The following is a 12,171-nucleotide window of genomic DNA, read 5'->3' on the forward strand; positions in this document are numbered from 1 at the left end:
TGGTAGTGAATTTTTTTCCACTATACTTCTGTTGAAAACATAATCTCACAAAACAAGAACTAAAAATTGTCTTCTTAAAAAATGTCTTCTTTGCTTGATGTACTTAACCTTCTTATCATATTGATGGAACCTATAAGAATAACTATAAATTGAATGTTGCATTACAGATGTTCACCTCTTTATATGAGTAGTGTTCACACACAGACTGAGTCAGATGACAGCACCCAAGTGTCACAGCCATCTGAAGCTCCTCTTCTTGATATTGGTAAGTGGAATAGTGGCAACTCCTTAATAAGTTTTAAAATTATTGTTCTTCTCTGGGAATTGAAAATAGCAATTAAACCTTCTTGTTCAATTAAGCTTCTGTATAAGAACTTACACTTTCCTTACAAATAAATTGGTTAAACTGAAAATGAATGAGTACAGCTACTAAGACTGCTCAAATCCACAATTTAATGGTGGTTCTTGTACTATTTCATTGGGCTATGTCAGTTGAAAATGATATTATGCAAGCAATACCACTTTATTTCTGTGATTCAAATCAGTAAGGAATGTACATTTTCCCTGAATAAGGTGACTCAAGTTGATCACTAGACCTGTCTCTCTGCAGGATCTGCATATATATTAAGCATGCCCTAAATAGATAAGGTAGAAGCAGATCGGTGCAATGTGAGAATATTTCAACTTTTATATGTAAATAGTGTAGTTAGTGAGAATACCTTAAGCCTTTTATGCCAACCCAGACAAAAAGTTTGATTTAATAGTCAGGTGGCTTAGCAACAATTTTTAGGCTTAACGTTACAGGCCGGACGTTATCGGTTCCGATTTTTCAAGATGGCGGCCAAAATCCAAGATGGCCGCCAGAAAAAAAGGAAATGTCATATATCTGGCTGTAAAAATCAGAGATGAACAAATGAGGGGTCAATTCAGGTGTTTCCGGGGTCACTGAAACAGATGATGATCATGGCATGTTGCTTGAGTAACCCACTTCCAAGATGGCGGCCAAAATCCAAGATGGCCGCCAGAAAAAAAGGAAATGTCATATATCTGCATGGCTGTAAAAATCAGATGAACAAATGAAGGGTCAATTCAGGTGTTTCCGGGGTCACTGAAACAGATGATGATCATGGCATGTTGCTTGAGTAACCCACTTCGAAGATGGCGGCCAAAATCCAAGATGGCCGCCAGAAAAAAACCAAATGTCATATATCTGGCTGTAAAAATCGGAGATGAACAAATGAGGGGTCAATTAAGGTGTTTCCGAGCTCACTGAAACAGATGATGGTCATGGTATGTTGCTGTGGCCACCCACTTCCAAGATGGCGGCCAGAATCCAAGATGGCCCCCTGGAAAAAAAGGAAATTTCATATATATTCAATCTCCAGACCCCCTGTGCCCTTTTCTGATCGGGACCATCAAACCTTCCGTCCTCAAACGTGTAAATGAAACCGGGCTAGCACCCTGACTATATGTTATGGCTGGTATTCTAATTGTGTCACTTTGGTTGAGGAAGCCACTTATTGGGGAACTTTGAGGTGTGGATAGACACTGTCGCAAACCCGTTATTATATGGGAGTTACGAGTGTCATGTAGGACTGGTTACATTGAGTCAACTATATAATAGGGTAACTTGAGGGAAAACAGACCAGATGTGAATACTGACTCATTGAGAGATTTTGTAGGATTGTGCACCCTTCATAAACACAACGTCAATTGTGCGAACAACACACGCTAAGTCAGGTCACTAGGCATCTGGGGCATTTAACTCGTTCTTTTCGAACCTGTACCCCAGGGCTACTGTTAGCGAGGATCTCCAGGAAGACTTGTTGTCTGGTATAGACAAGCCCACCCCCCCCCCATAGTAAAACGATAGGTTGTGTTCGAATCTCTCCGTTGGTGAGCTCTGGACAGCGGTAGCAGCGATGAAGAAGGGAAAGTCCCCGGTCCTGATGGCCTCCCTGCTGAGTTATATAGGACTTCTGGGAGGTTCTCGGTGGGGACACAGAGGGCTGGAAATATTGTTCTCCTCCCTAAGTCGGGAGACCCTTTGGACCCTAATAGGCGTACAATAACGCTGTTAAATCTGGACTACAAAATCCTGGCCAAAGCATTAGGAAATCGCTTAGCGAATGTGATGCCGGATATTGTAGGTCCTCTCCAGACTTACGCTGTGCGAGTCCTTCGGATTCAACCTAGTGTTTATTCGTTGGTTCTCGTTACTATATAAGGACGTCACGAGCATGGTCACTGTTAACGGATTTACTTCTGGTCCCTCCCCGGTTCGAAGGGGAGTCCGTCAGGGTTGTCCCCTCTCCCCGTTGTTATATATTCTCTTCAGCGAAACGCTCAGTACCTCGCTGGACAGATGCTTGGGGTTTCGACCTTTCAATGTACCGGGTGGGGCTAGAGTTAAATGCGTGCAATATGCCGATGACGTCACTTGTATTGTGTCGGACCTCGTCTCCTTCAAGCCTTTATCGAAGGTTTTGGCCACCTTCTAAGAGGCTATGGTGCCAGACTTAACAAGTCCAAGACCAAAGGGCTGCATTCAGGAGGTTGGCGTGGCCAATCCCTCCCGTTCGATGCTACTTTGTCAGATGTCATGATCAGGGTAATCGGCATCTGGCTAGGTTATGGTGCCCCAGAGGCCACCACTTAGGCAGAGAAGGCTGATCAGGTGGAGGCAAGGCTCGACACATTCAATCTGAGGTGACTCTCCCTCCATGGGAAGGTTACAGTTGTCAATCGTTTTATTTTTTCCTCTCCTTCGGTATCCTGGTACGGTGATCGCTGCACCAGGTTATTCCTTGGTACGATTGGAGAGGATCATTTTTTATTTCATTTGGGGAACGTGCAAACCAAACCTTCTCAAAAGGACCGTTCTGTAAAAGACCCCCTTGATCGGGTGGGCATGGTTTGGTCCACCTACCATCTTAACTGCGCTTTCTCCTTTTGATAGGTTTTTTCGTTGCGTTTGAGAATCCCTCGTTTGCCTTTTTTGGTTCTGGGGTGGTTTTCTTTTTCGCCACTACTGGCCCGGATCCTTTTCCAATAACCGGCCAAAGGCGACACGCTCTTCGGGGTGTATACTCAGATTGGTGACTCACTTTGTAGAATCAAAGAGGAGGGTGGTCCAGATGTTCTGCTTAACGTGGCCCACTCGGCTTGCCAAACTGCCATCTCTCCAGATGTGTGGTGTTCTGTGTTGTAAGTCACTAGATAGCCGTCTCCGGGACTTCGCGAGGAGGATTGCACATGGGGTCCTCATCACTAACCATTTTCGCCTAGTCAGGTGGCGATTAGGTTATGGGATTTGTCCCTGTGTGGGCTGTAAAGCCATTAGGACTATGCAACACCTTTTGCTGGAGTGTCCGGTTGGTGTCGGAATAATGGTTTCACGCCTTCGTTATTGGTTGTTATTGTTGTTGTTTTGGTTATTAGTGTCATTGGTTGACCTCAGATGACTAGTGACCCGACTTAGCGTGTGTTGTTCGCAGAATTGATATGTGTTTATGAAGGGGGGGGGGGGCTTGTCTATACCAGACAACAAGTCTTCCTGGAGATCCTAATAGCAGACCTGTAGTACATGTGGAATGTACGCAGGGAACTTACAGCTAGCTGCAGGGATTGTCGTTTCAGGCAACAGCTTCACAAAAACAGGGCAGCTGTTCAAGAGCATGAATTTGAAATGTATTTCTAAGGACACCTTCTTCAGAGTACAGAAATTGTATGTCGCCCCAGCTGTGGAAGAGATGTGGGAAAAGATGCAGGAGACCGTTTTCTTCATTGAGGGACAAAGAAGTAGTTGTGTCTGGTGATGTCTTCAACGATTCTCCTGGACATAGTGCACAGTACTGCACTTACACTATGATGGAAGAAAGCAGTGGTAAGGTCCTGCATATGGAGATTGTAGATGTGAGGGAAGCAGCTGGGAAAAGCCCAAACATGGAGAAGATAGGCTTCACCCGAAGCATGGACTTTCTCATGGAGAGAATCAATGTCGAAGAGGTTGTGACAGATGGCCACCTTGACATTGCTGCTCTCATGAGAAATTGTTCCAAATATGAAGGTATCATCCACCAAAATGATGTATGGCATGGTAGCAAAAGCCTTACCAAAATGCTCACGAAAAGCGAATGCTCACGAAAGAACAAAGCGATTTTGGAGTGGATGCCAGCCATCAGGAAACACTTTTGGTTCTCTTCCAGCAGTTGTGATGGAGACGAGAAGAAATAGAAAATAGGAAATAGATGAAGGGGAGCATGACAAGGCCTGGCTGACCCAGGGATCAGCAGCACATAAAACCTTAGGGAGGTTGCTGACTGGCAAACGCTTTATGAAAAAGTTAGCATACTACAGGAACTTCAGGCATACCGGCAACCTGGAGTCATTTCATAACCATTTACTTATGTACGCACCAAAGCGACACTCTTACGGGTTTGTTGGGTTTGCTACTCGAAGTAAGCTTGCAGCGATTGACAGCAACTACCATGCTGATCGTGAGCAAGCTGTCACCAAGGACGGACATCTACGATACAGGTGCAAATATAGCAAGCGAACCCGCAACTTCCATGCGGAACCATTACGTGAGGCGAAAAGCTACGGCTACATAGCTGACTTAATGAGAAGTATTGCTGCCAAGCGATTAATAACACCTGGCCACCTTTCTCAGCATGTCTCCCTCGCGCAAGATGATCCAAGAAGGATCCATCCAAGGATGTCAATGCTTCCAAGGTCATCATTAGATGAGCTTGTAAAGGATCATCTCAGTCGCTTTTCACCCCAGCAGCAGATATCTGAACAACCCCCAGAGTGAAGAAACCCATTAGAGTTTTTGTAGTTTCATAGGTGTATTTGTAGTAATTTAGCTGTTGCCATTTCCAATATATCATATATCACTTTAATTTTGTTGACTGTATTACCTCCAACAAGTAAGTTTTCACTCTTGTGTTGCAAAATATGTCAGATTCATAAAAAATTACACATCAAAACCACAATGCTTTCAAATATTCTGATTGTCAATGTGTAATTTCAACTCCATGGTTTTTAATTGTTATTGTTTTACTGTGCTGGCAGCATATGTAGAAAAATGTATTTTGCCATTGAGGCTTTCTCCTGTGTTAGTGATGTATGTGTGTGTGAAAGGAGCAAGGCAAGATCACCATTTAAGTAATTAGTTATCATATCGGACTGATATAGTTGCACTACTCACTCATTTTCTGGAGTGCTGTATTTATCTGTACTTGAACAGGGGCGTTAATATATCAAGTCTTGCCTAATCCTTTTCTTCTAATGACATGTGGTATTTAAAAAAAAATTATGGCTAATATGGGAAGTTATGGAGTGTTGTGTAACAGAATGTATGTTACCCTCATCTTATACACTATACAACATCTATAGTGGTAAATTGGTTGTAACCAAGCGAGAGGTGGGAAGTTTGAATATGCTTCCTTATATACTTTATTTATTTGTTTATATTTGTTTGTACTATTGTTTAAGAAATACACTTGGTATGTTTGTAGGCTATTGCCTTTGGAAAATTTTGATGTTTGTTAAATCCTCTGACCTCACATATATGTATCATGTGAGGCCCTCAATCACTAGGGTCATCTAGTCTTAATGCTCTATCCATCCATAAATTATAATCTTAATGATGGTAAAATCATTCCCCTATTGAGAGGGTCGCATAAGAAAGTGTCACAAACACATATGCATATAGTATGCCTATAAGAATGGGGTTACCCCCTCTCCTCTGGTTCAGTCAATTGATTTTCCATTACTTTCTAGCGTAAACCATTGGTTTGATGGTGTTTCAAAGAATATCGGTTATAATAATCCAATTCACATTGTTAACTGCAATTATAGTCTTAGCTTGTTCTTAGTTGTTCAATTAACTGATATGTAATGGCATGTATTGTCTACTACTTTCATTTTGTGAAAATGGTGCAAATGCCAAAAAAAAAGATTGTTTTTACTTTGTTTTCAGCTGCTGCTAGGAATCACTTTGACAATGATGATATGGTCAGTTGTTATACTGTTTAGTTATCACCAGGCCTGGATGTAACTGTAATGACATCTAAATGCAGCTCTTACTTTTCTACGTATTAAAAAACTTGTAAAGTTCATTAATTTGTAGCAAAGTGAGAATTTTAGCTTTTCATTTTCGTGTTAGTAAAATGCTGTTCTTAAATATATTTTTTTGAAAGAATTTCATTTCATTTTCGTTGTTGCATTTATTTGTTTTATAACATAACAGTACAATTAAGTCAAAGAACAAATACGTGAATGGACGTGATTTTAAAAAAGCCTCTTGCGAGTACAAAAGAAGCAACATAGTAGGAAAAAAACCCAACAATGTAGACAAGAAGAATTTCCTAAACGTACGCTACCCCACCATCTTTATGCCACCATAAGACTACAAAAGCTCACAAGAACATAGCGCTTGAGATTAATGAAATGGTTCAAGATATATTTCACTTGTGATAACAGCTTTCTGGAAAAACTTAATGAGATTCCACAATGTATGCTGCTGTCAAAAAAAACACATGAGGCATCACCCACTCCCCCCCTCCCTTCCCCCATATGCAATAGTGTGACAGGGTAGTACATCAAATGCTTTTGAAAGACACCAATATAACTTTCCACATAATCAAGTGAATCAGTGAAGTTTATCAACTGTATTTGCCAGCACAAGCTTGGTTGAGTGACCAGGACATAAACCAAACTGATGTAAGGGAAATATGCTAGGATACAGAAGATTAGAAACATAAGACAAGTAGAAAAACGGTTTCAATTGCTGACTATTTTGAGCAACTCCCTTTTTGATTTCTTGCCTGAAGGCTCAAGGAATCTATGCGTTGGTGATTGCGTGTGTGTGTATGAGACGCCTTTTGCCTGTAAACACAATAACTCACCAATTGCAAGTGGGATTGAAGTCATTCCTTGGACATAGATGCACCATACTGTATGGAAGAACCCACCTGATTTTGTTGCTCATTCACATGAATAATAATGAGGTCACAGGGTCAACCCAAAAAATCTTCAAATGCTAATAACTCTTTAACCAAAAGTCATAATTTATTTATAATTGGTATTGATATATATAACTTCACATACCCCTCCTCCTCCTCCCCCCCCCCTTCACCTTGTACGTGCACGACTGTGGTACATACTTGAACACACGACTACTAATCGTTCAGTCTACAAGTATTGCATCTCCCAGTTGAAATCCTTTATACCTTCCATCAGCGGAAGGATAGCGCTCCCTGATTTTCCACACACAGCATGAAGGAATGACCAGTCGTCTGTGTGCTCCTAGCCGTCCATGTTGCCAGTAGATGTATTGACGATACGCATAATATCTGAAGTTGGCATTTGACCTATCTGGGGTGTCTGCAAAAGTGTCCTCATTTGCCCTCATCGCAACGTCGAGTATGTAAACATTTAGACAGATTTCAGAAAATATGCCTTGTGTTGCCAAGCATATATTTCTGTTCCCACAGCATCTCTGCTCAATAGCACTGTTCATGTCATGGCAATTCCCACAAACACACCAGGATGGAGCTTCTTCAGCTTGAAGTGAGGCACTCACATCATCATTTGCCTGCCTCGTTATAATATCTTGGTATGCACCAGGATTTCTTCTAAGTAGCTGTGCAGCTATCTCTTCTAGGCTGGGACCTGTCCAGATCCTGGAGGAATGTCTACAATGCAAAGAGAATGAACCAGAAAGTCAAAATAAGTGATATCTTGTAATATAAGAGGAAAATTTGTATACTTTCCAAACTCATGTATAGTTGATGGTAGATGACCTTTGTCCTCCTAGAAAAGCAATAGGTATCAGCCACTCACGAATAGCAGACCTAGTTTAAAGTTTTAGCAAATCTCTGTTGCTCAGATACCATGTTTGCAAAAAAGAAAAGCAAATAAGAATAATGTTGTATTGACATACCAAGTTTAAAGACAACATCTTTGCCTATTTTCACTTAATGGTTTGGAGGTTATCAAACTTCCAGCTACATTTACCTCAAATAATATTTGATCCTCATGAAAAACAATTTTTTTGTTATTTTATGAGTTTATTTTCTATTTCAAAATCCAGCCCCTTAATGTTATGAATTGTATATTGCACTGCTCCAGACAGAAGCAGATTCAAATTACAGTTTAATTAATGATGTGTAGAACAGGTGACGATCTTTTGTGTGGCAAATGTAAGAAATCCACAATACCATTTGCAGAGCATGAGTAACATGAGATAACTCTAATATGTAGACCTGTATGAACACTATTATTTCAGACACTGAAAAAGGAGGATATAGGCCTGTGACTTTTTACCAGAATAACTTCGTCTCGATTTTCGGAAGGTTGTTCGTCTTGATTTGTAGTTGGGGATTGCTCCATTTCTTCTTCCTCACTGGAGTCATCCTAGCAAAATGAGATTTTTCCAAACAATTTTCAATGTGGAGCTATTTTTAAGGAAGTGATATTTTAATCATTTAGTTTGAATATTATTATTGCAGAGATTCAAACTGTCATGCAGTTACCCAACAACACTTCTCGACTGGCAATTACTGGCACAAAAGCTTCAACAATATATTGGAGAATTGGGTTTGCGGATATTCAGTTACAATTGTTAGGGATTTTCCGAAGCTTCAGTTGTGGCAAACAAAAGTAGATGAATGGAAACTTCCTTTGACAACTGGTTAGTGGGCTAACATGCAATGTGATTAATAGTGTACATTTATAAAGTATTAGAGGAGGATCAAATCTATTTGCAAACACAAATTAATGATAAATTGATAGGTAAATGACACCATAGCCTTAATGCCTAGCTCTTACATATAGTTTTGGGATTGCTGAGCAAGCTGCATATTTCTAAAGTATATAAGGCTTGTGGAACAGCAAACTGCATTTTGTGGCAGCTTACTCCTTGGTACCGTAACAATGTTTCGGCCTGTTTAATAAGTATGATGGTATGTTTTGTGCTACTAAACCCCTGTAACTGTACAATTCTTTGACTAAACACTTTTGCATTTGATGATCAGTCCTCTTGGATCTCAAACAACCACCTGTGCAATCTCGTACAAAATAGCTCAACCTAAGAAAGATTTTCAATCAAAGTGGCTATTCTAACGACTGTTCGTAAGAATAATTTCCGACTACGCATGCGCAGTTGCTATTTTTATGACAGGAGAACTATTTTTTACGACCAGGAGTAACAATAAATTCCGGTTAGGGTTAGTGTTAGGATTGGGGTTTAGGGTTAAAGGTAGGGTTACCCCTACTACATGCGCAGTTGCTTTATTTACTTTACTGCGCTTCAATTCGCCTTTGTCGTAAGAATAGTTTATAAATAATTTTCAATCACAGTGGTTGTTGTAGTCTTTACAAATAAAGAAGACAATTCTTATTTCATGCTTTAACAGTTTGCATCCCCCCAAAATCCACGAAAACATAAATAGATGCTTGTTTTCAGGTACAGTAGAATGAGCCCTTGGTAACCACTAATTCCTGATGTTACAGACGATATCTTTCTACCTTAGTTTCCTCTGACATGCTTAGAAAGAAGCTTAGGCTTATACCCTATGTGCTTATATAGTATCGACTAAACAATGGAGTGTTATGGAGCATATTTATACTATGAGATCCATTCTGTATTGAAAGGAAAGCACTTTATGTCAGTACTGCTTACATTACACGTCAAGTAACCGATACTGTCAGACAGTGCCTAGATGTAGTATATTTTGCCAGATGACTGCATTGTATAAAATGTGTACATGGTCACTCTTGTGATCCATTAGTTGCAAGTGAAAAATAATTATGCTGTTTGTTTGGTGAGCCTATTATTGATCATTTTAAGGTAGGTCTAGGCCCTAAAGTGCTAAGTAAAAGTTACCGCTACTTTCTCCACTTAAACATTGTAACCTTCTATTATTTAGCCCTTGTAACTTGTAGTGCTGCTTGGGCTTACTTACTTCGTTGTTAATATTTATATGAAAGAAAAGATAGGCCTCACTATAGCAGCACTAGTAGTACTAGTGGTAGGGCCTACACGATATACTCACTGATTCATAACGGTTTCTGCACGGCTTACGATTGCTTCCACATCTACAACTAACGCCACAGGACTTCTCATCTACTTTGCACGGACAAGCCCCTCGTCCCCTTTTCCTTGAACAAGTTGACCGGCAACGACAAACTACAGGGTCAGTTGTAGTTGTAAACCTCTCACTCGATAATTCACTTTCTTATGGCGTGGCTGACATTGTAAGTACAAGCTGGATTCCGCAAATAATATGATCTTGAGGGCCAGCTAATCGCCCGGCGTAATTTTCAGTAGCGTCTTATTACATTCAGCACACGTACGCATTGACATGCACAGGAAGCTTTGTACACGCTGTAGCGGTCGCACAACGATGTATTGAATAGTATTGAGTCAAGAAGGGCCTCCCATATCCACAGGTTCAGAGGTTATGACAAAATTTTTGCAAACAAGGCTGCTTAGATGGCGCTATCATTGTTTGCATATAACGATAAACTTTATAAATGTAATAGCGCCGCCGGTTTCTTGTACGCGAGCGCGTTTTTAAGGTACATTTGTAGAATCAATCTAAGTTTATATCTTAAATATCAGTACCTGTACTAATTCTTGGTGAAGAACCATGTTCCAGTCAAGGTCAACGAAAGTGTAGGACCCATATTTTGCAGAGTGACCTGGGCTGTCACTCCTTCCATCTCCACCATGGTTCACTGCCATACCGATCTCCTTCAGCCCCTCAATCATCTCCTCCTGCGACTCCCGCCAAACTCTGCTGATTGTTGGATGCAGCCAGTTCCTCTGATGCCTGTGAAATGTCCGTTTTGTAATGGCAGGACAATACATATTTGTAAAGACCCGCAGGGTCTTTGAAGGATTTGATCCTGCAAACAGAATCCCTGCACTCATCATCAGGTTGCCATGGGGAATGTTTCCTACTAACGTCTGGCTGTCCCAGAAGGTGATGTTGGCACACTCTTTACACCTCTGCCTGACCCTTATCATGGACCCTATAATGTTTCAGCTCCCACTCACTGAATTTGCAAAGACCACATTCAAATCACTTATAAAAATTTTTATTTGGTCATTCAGACAGAATTTATATTTTTGAGGATTTTTTAGAACAGCCTTTTTTCATCATGAAGGTATGAAAAATGTCAATCAACAAAACAGGCAATGTCCTTCAGAAAAAAAAAACAGACCCTAATACTGTTCATCTATGATTTGCCAAAAGAAATGTAATTGGACGGGAATAAATCTAGTAACAGGAAAACCATTTTGCACTTTCAGAATTGCACACACCACTGTTTCATGAAAACCTTTGATATTACTTTCTTACATTAGAGCATGCAGGTTTTGTGTGCTTGACCAAACGCATGTAAGGCTGAATTCTAAAAACCAGCAAGATCTGTTGATAATTATTACCTAACAAAACAACCCATTCATCTGCTCACACTTTTTTTTTGGTGTTTGTCTTCAATTTTCACACTTTGAGAGAGAATGATTGACTACATTGTACTTAATATAGTGAATTGAGTTAACATATATGTCATACACTGACATGCAAATGTGAGAAAGAAGGATAATAGTTCTTACACTGGAGATGATCCAGGTCCATGATCACCACTGGGATCAGATGAATGAGAAGAAGGCTCATAAATTGGGCTTGATGGCTGGTTTGGCTCACTGGATTCTTCACTAAGTTCTGATGGTGGCTTTGTAGGGCTAACTGATAATGGAGTGGTTGGCTTGGGGGTAGTTGGCTTATGAGTAGCTGGCTTTGGAAACTCCTCAGATGTGTGTCTGAACTCTAGTGGTGGCAGTGGGACAAAAGCACACTGAACGTATGCCTGAACATACTCTGTTCAAAAAATTGAAGGTTGAGATTTATGTACATTGCAAAATGTTTCTTACCTAACTAGACAATAATTTGCACTTACAGGGTTTGACAAACACATGGCTGCATTGGTTTTTCTTCTGTTTAACAGTTTTAGCAATGTAGTTTAGAAATCCTCAATGTCAATGTCTAATTAATGACATGAATATAACCTTGGGTCTATTTCAAATGTCTTAACTGTCAAGCAACATGAAGTCATGTACACACCATATATCAAGTCAATCTCACATTTATTCGC

The 12,171-nt window shown here is 40.4% G+C and overlaps 1 protein-coding gene and 1 long non-coding RNA gene across 2 annotated transcripts; one reads left to right on the top strand and one right to left on the bottom strand.

Moving 5' to 3' along the window:
- Window positions 1-3,875: 3,875 nt before the first annotated feature.
- On the top strand, window positions 3,876-6,065 carry LOC139984234 (uncharacterized). Its single transcript, XM_071998053.1, is given in 2 exon segments — window positions 3,876-4,237; window positions 4,239-6,065. Coding segments are annotated over 2 exon segments (915 nt in total). The 5' UTR covers window positions 3,876-3,900; the 3' UTR covers window positions 4,817-6,065.
- Window positions 6,066-7,278: 1,213 nt separating this feature from the next.
- On the bottom strand, window positions 7,279-10,204 carry LOC139984237 (uncharacterized). The gene is made up of 3 exons (XR_011798983.1): window positions 10,065-10,204; window positions 8,335-8,424; window positions 7,279-7,703 (listed from the first exon to the last, which is right to left on the bottom strand). It is a non-coding gene; the product is annotated as an uncharacterized lncRNA (long non-coding RNA).
- Window positions 10,205-12,171: the final 1,967 nt, after the last annotated feature.

Source organism: Apostichopus japonicus, chromosome 17 (assembly GCF_037975245.1).
Source record: "Apostichopus japonicus isolate 1M-3 chromosome 17, ASM3797524v1, whole genome shotgun sequence".
Classification (NCBI taxonomy): domain Eukaryota; kingdom Metazoa; phylum Echinodermata; class Holothuroidea; order Aspidochirotida; family Stichopodidae; genus Apostichopus; species Apostichopus japonicus.